We start from the raw sequence: 6,000 nt of genomic DNA, 5'->3' as shown, positions 1-6,000 counted from the left end.
CATAGAAATTTTTTTCTTCTTTTCTTCTCTTCTTACTCCTCTCCCTCCTTTTTTCCCCCTTCCCACCCTTCTTCCCCACCTCCTCTTCTTCTTTTGCAAATACATTTACATTTTATTTTAAGTCTATTCTTCTAGGTGGCAAAAATTGTTTCAGGTAATTCCGTCTTCATTCCCCATCTTGGCCAATGTTCCCTCCTTCTCCTGATCATCATCTTTGATTCCAATAGCTTTCACATCCAGCTCTTTCAGGTACATTTGTGTATCCTCACAGGGCATATGCAGACATTGAATCATGTACAGGGTGCAGGGAGGTCTGGGGCTGCCACTAGCCCATGGTATGGGTACATGAGGCACTTCAGGTAGACATTTTACTGGCCCTGTGTCTTAGAAGGCAGAGGATCTCTGTGAGCCTTCACTCTAGAAGTGGTCTACAGTTTCCCCACCATGCTCAGATGCCCCGAAACTACATGATATATCTGTCTCCAGCCTGCCTGCTCCCAACCTAATTGTTGACCATGGGGAAAAGCAAGGTGCATGCTACTTTCTCAAAAAAAAAAAAAAAAAAACCACTGTAGCAGTCAGCTCAGACTCAATTATGTTGCAGCAACAAACAATCCCCAAACCTCTGACTTACAACAGCAAAGTCACCTTTTTCATGCCAGCTGGAAGGCCACATCGCTCTTCCACAGTAGTTCCTAACTGGATCATTGTCAGTATTAAGAAGAAGAGGGCAGGATCACAAAAGGACTCCTAAAACTTCTGCCCTCAGAAGCAGCATAAAGTTACTTCTGTGCATATTCATTATTCAGAGAAAAATCACATGACCGATCTTTACCTCAACAGTAAGGTAAAATATAATCCTTCCCATAGAGGTTGGCAGTGAAATGTTTGGACATTAATAGTAGCTATACATCCATCATCGACTTGTCTTCTCTCTTTCTCTCCTGCCTTCCCATCCCCATCACCATCTTCAACATCTCACAGCCTGTGGCTTCTTTATTTAGACTAAGCAGGATGATATATTCTTTATAATCTACTATTTCTGACACAGACTATTAAAGCTCCAAAGCCTGTATTCTGGAAACTCAACACTCTTTTCTTGAAGAACTCTATTCTGTCACATGTGTTTCTGAAGCTCTTGTTTCTGCACTATTATCCCTTCCCCGGGGTAGAAAACAGAAAATGCAGTAGCTGCTTCCTGAGTGGAGAAGCATTCAAAGGAGGACAGAAAATATGCGGAGAAGCCACCCGTTAATAAAATACTGGAGCACACTCTGGCTGCCTTTTGTGAAGAAGCAGGGATTTCTCTTTGGAATGAAATCACCTTAGGATTGAAGGCAGGAACTGGCATGATACTGGAGTTGTCTACCAGATAGTTCTTGAAGACTAGTGCTGACCAGTAAAACAGAGGATAGGAAGGTTCTCCATCTGTGGGCTGTCCAATACAGTAGCCTTAAGCCATACGTGGCTCTTAAGCATTTTGAATGTGACTTGGGTGACTGAGGAACTAAATTTTGAATTTTAATTAATTTAAATTTCAACAACCACTTATGGCTAGGGGCTACCATATTCAACAGTGAAGTTCTAGAAGTTACCAGACATAGTGTTGCTAAAAGTCATACAGTGACCTTCATGTCTTACTATTATTTCTACACATAAAAAGCGTGTTGTGCTTTGCTTTTTAAAAATTTCACAATGGAAATAATTTCACTTAACATAGACATCATATTGACATTATAGGTACACAGTTAGTTAAAAGCAAATAATGCCTTTGTTTATTCACTGGCTAGAGCTGTCTGACCTAATAAGCAGAGACTAAATTCACAATTAATTAAAGATTTCATGTTCATTCAGCCAAGACATGCCTCAAACCATTTTTTGTTCAGCTGGCCAGCAAGATACTTAGAGCCATATTTAGGACATCTTGCAACTATAATCGACATATGCAAAATATCCCATTTCAAAGAAGATCCTTCTTTTATAAGATTAGCATTTCTGTTGTATGAATAGGATTTTTCTCTATTATGCTAAGCATAATCATTTTGTAGTAAATGAATATGGCAATGTACTACATGAAAATTTATATGTAACTTAATTGTTGGTAGTTTAGCAAACAGTTCTCTTCCTTGAGATCAGGTGGCACATTTCTCTATTAGGGATGAGGAGAGAGAGACTTGGAGAGGTAAAGCAATTCCTAAGGTTATGTAACAGGTATGTGGAATTCTGATACAGGAACTCCTATCTGTTTAATCCAAAGTGCCTAGCATCCAATAATACTGCTCTTACTTGATATATAATGATAAAACCTTGATATTGATGCAATCACCTATCTTGTTCTAAGGATAGAGACTGAAGAAGCCACAACCCCTTTCAAGGAGCCAGCTGATGCCAGTGGGATGCTGTGGTCCAGGACACTGGGATGGGAGGGTGCAGTGGGCGGGGGTGCTACAGCTGATGCCCCTTGGTTTCCTGGTGGTGAAAGGGAAATGGAACGAGATATGAGACTGGCATCTAAGCCATTTTAAAAAGCTATCTCAGACAGGTTGGGCCAGTAAACACAATGTCACTATCTGTATTGGTTCTGGTTACCTATTGGGTTTGGTAAAAATAAAGAATCAGACTTCCGCGAGGCAAGCTGTGCCTGGTTCAAAATCTGTTGTCAGTTCCTGTGTTTCAAGCTTAACCCTGAACCTCACCATTAATCAGGTGACCTTATACAGTTTTATCAGCCATGTATCTGCTAGCATAAATCTCCCTTCTGTGAATTCAGAACACTGATGCCTCACATTCACTAAAAATACAATGAGAGACAGATGCTCACTTTCTTTATTTGCTGTTATATTCTTGGTCCCACTTTGCCATTTTTAAAACAGGAAAACGTTTCCCTTACTCGAATGCTAAAGTGCAGAGCTGCTGGCGACGCAGTCTTCTCCCACCTCCGCTCTCCACTGTCCTTGCAAACTTTGGACAGAGGAAAAGGTGGGCTCGGGGGCGCGAAACTACAAGTCCCGGCATGCACGGCGCTCTCCGCACAGGCGCACGGGGACAGCCCGGCCAGCCGGCCAGCCAGCCTGCGGAGACTCCCGGGTCCCCGCGCTGGACTGGGACTGGGGGCAGGCAGCCCGGGCGGAGCGGGCCGGCGCCGAGGGCGGCCCCGGGCATTGCTCTGCCCCGGGCATTGCGCGGCGCGCGCGAGGGGGATGCGGCAGGAGGCGGCGCGGCGGGAGGAGGAGTAGGCGGCGGTGCCCTCGGGAGGGAGCTGCGCGCGGGCCAGACGGCTCCCGGAGGCCCCGCAGTGCCGCCGCCGCCGCCCGGGAGGCTCGGCGCGGGAGCCATGTAACCCTGCGGCGGGCTCCGGGCTGCTCAGTCCTTCCCCAGCTCCCGGGCTAGCGCGGCAGCCGGGCCACGATGAAGAAGCAGTTCAATCGCATGCGCCAGCTGGCCAACCAGACGGTGGGCAGGTAGGTCACCCGCGGGCACCGGGGCCGGTGCGCGCCCGCGAGGCTGCATCCGCCGGGGCGCGCAGGTGATGGAGCCCGCCCGGCCTCCTGTCCTCCTTCCTTCTCTCCCCGCCGTCCGTTCCCTGCGCCAGCTCCCCGCAGACGCCGCTGGCGGGCGCGACCCCCTCCTCCCTGAACTTCCCAGACCCCGGAGCCCCTCTCTCCCGCCGCCTTCTGCTCCGGGCTCCGGTTGCCAAGCGCCAAGTGTGACGCATCCTTTACCTGCGTCCCCGGCTGCCCCTTCGCTTCGTCCTCCCAGCCTTTCCCCGGACTCCCTGTTCCCTCTGGCCGGGTATCCTCCTGGAAACAGGTGTTTGCTCTGATTGTGCTGGAGGCAGCCGAACCGCAGTGGGTCTCCGGAGATCTCTTCCCTCCCCTCCCCTGCGCCGAGTTCAGGGCTGCTCCCGGGTCCAGGGGAAGGGCTGGGCCTGGTCGGCCTGCCCCTCCCGCCGCGTTCGTTTTCAGGGAGTATGACTGTAGGAGGTTCTGGATCACTTTCCCGGCCGGGTTTCCTGAGGCGTTTGGTGGGGGAAAGGTTGAGCGGTGGGAGAGGAAGGAAGGTACTGGTGGAATGGCGTTGCTGCCTGCTTGGTGTTAGGACTGATTTCAGTGGAGGGAGGGAGGCTACAAAAAGGAGGCCCAAGTCCTCGGGAAGATGAGAGAAGCCGAGAACCGCAGCCAGGTAGGGGAAGGGGACAGAGGCCCCTCAGTCAGAAGAGTCAGGCCTGGGGAAACCACAAGACCCCTCCTGCTTCCATCACGGTGAAAATGGGCTACATCTGGACTCCAGGAGCGCCTCTGCGGGGTGCCAACATCTATTAAGGTTACATAAAAATCCTGGTGGTTCTCTCCCAAGACTAGACATTCTTTGAACACAGGATCGTTAGGTAGAGGGGATTTTTTCCTGGAACCTTTGCTCCTGGGGAGGGATTCCCGTTGCTGCTGTGGCAAAGGAATTCAGGTGTGCAGCTCTAAAGCAATCAGAAAGCAAAGAATCCGGCCTTGGGTGCAGTTCAAATGCAAGCTCAACACATCGAGGGCTTTCCACTAGGTTTACCAAGAAACCGAATACCTTTCTTGGGTGGGAAGTGGAGCCTGCACTGGCACCTGGTAGGATGGGGGTGGGGACATCCCTGGGGAATAGAGGACATCTAAACTCCCATCTAAACATACTGCCCTAGTTACAGTGGGCATTTGAGGGCAGGGATGCGGTGCCTTCTTATGCTTCCAGGGACTCCAGATGGTTTCCAAGTAACAATGTCTAAAATTGACTTGGATTCATTTTTCCTTCCCAAACACATGTGCTTTAACATGAGGGGGAATTTATGAATAGCAGAGTCAGATTAGCCCAGATTTCTGGCATGATATTGCCACAGATATATCCTCACGTGGACTGCCTTTTGATGTGTTGGATGCCGAGATAGTGTTTCCTGGTATTGGTTGTTTAGCCTGGCAGTCAAGCCGACGCGTCTTTCATGTCTTGGCTTCTTCATCACCCTGCAGGCGGGCATTGGGTGTCACCTCAGACCAGCCAAGTGACCAGGAGGCCCCTGACACTAGACTTGCTTGCTGGTTTCTCTTGGTCTTGGGGTTTCTGTGCAGTGCTAGAATCTAAATGTTCAGAGCCTCTTTTTGCCTCCTCCCTGGCTTTCCTGAAACACAATTCTTTTTTTCAAGACTTGTTTTTAAATGGGGGAGATTTTTGTGCCATGGCATCGTATCTTATTTTTCAGCCTCATCCATGGAGGGAATGAAGAATGGTGAGAGGAGGTTGGATTTCAGAAAAAGTGGTCTTATGTATTGAGAGCACGTCCTTGGAAGTCCAAGCAGCTGGTGACCAAGAGGTCCTTTCCTCTTCTTTGTTGGGACTCTGGTGGATGTTGGCATATGGATGAGTTCTGCCTCTTTCTCCGTTGGTAGCCATTGTGTTGTGTGCACTGGACCAGGTGAGGGCCAGCCTGTATCTTTTTGATGAAATCCAGAGCAAACCTTTTAAAGCGAAAACCAGTTCATGGTACCTTGCTGCTGAAAAACTTCCAGTGATACCTGATTGCACTTAGCCTCTCACATCTTGCTGGGGTCCTACAGGACCATCCTTGGTTGGCCTTTCTTCTTAACTCTTTTTCTCCCCATTCTCATCTCTTCTACTCTCTCCACATTCATGGAGCTCTAGCCATGTGGCCTTTCTTGCCCCCAAAGCACTTAGCTTATTTCCATTTTGTTTTTGTTGTTTTTTCTCTCTCTGTCTCAATTTTTTTTTTTTTTTTTTTTTTTTCCTGGCTGAGGATGTCCTCCTTCCAAGTAGCTTTTTCTCATCATTTCAGTCTTGGTTCCAAGGACTTTAACAGGCCCTTCCTCCCCTATTTACCTCCAGCTCATCATTGTTCCATTTCTGGACAGCACTCATCACTGATTGAAATGCTTTAATTTTTTGTTTTCTTGTCTGTCTGCTTTCAGCAGAATATATTGATTGCTGTCGTATGCCTGTGTAGATAGCGCA

General features: G+C 48.5%; 1 protein-coding gene across 6 annotated transcripts in view; it reads left to right on the top strand.

The window, feature by feature from the left end:
• The first annotated feature begins 3,064 nt into the window (after window positions 1–3,064).
• The window catches only part of ARHGAP44 (Rho GTPase activating protein 44), a 206,590-nt gene continuing 203,654 nt past the window's right edge, over window positions 3,065–6,000 (top strand). For 5 of the 6 annotated variants that reach the window (XM_032280236.1, XM_032280234.1, XM_032280231.1 and 2 more), the window contains exon 1: window positions 3,065–3,461. Coding sequence is in view for 5 of the 6 variants with exons in the window: in XM_032280234.1 (XP_032136125.1) it covers window positions 3,409–3,461 (53 nt within the window). In the remaining variant the exon portion in view is untranslated. The remainder of the gene's footprint in view (window positions 3,462–6,000) is intronic. The other variant, XM_032280235.1, reaches the window with a different exon arrangement.

This window comes from Sapajus apella, unplaced genomic scaffold, assembly GCF_009761245.1.
Source record: "Sapajus apella isolate SASKATOON/1434 unplaced genomic scaffold, GSC_monkey_1.0 scaffold12, whole genome shotgun sequence".
NCBI lineage: Eukaryota > Metazoa > Chordata > Mammalia > Primates > Cebidae > Sapajus > Sapajus apella.
Note: the sequence above shows the minus strand (reverse complement) of the source record. Positions and strands in the feature narration are given on the sequence as shown.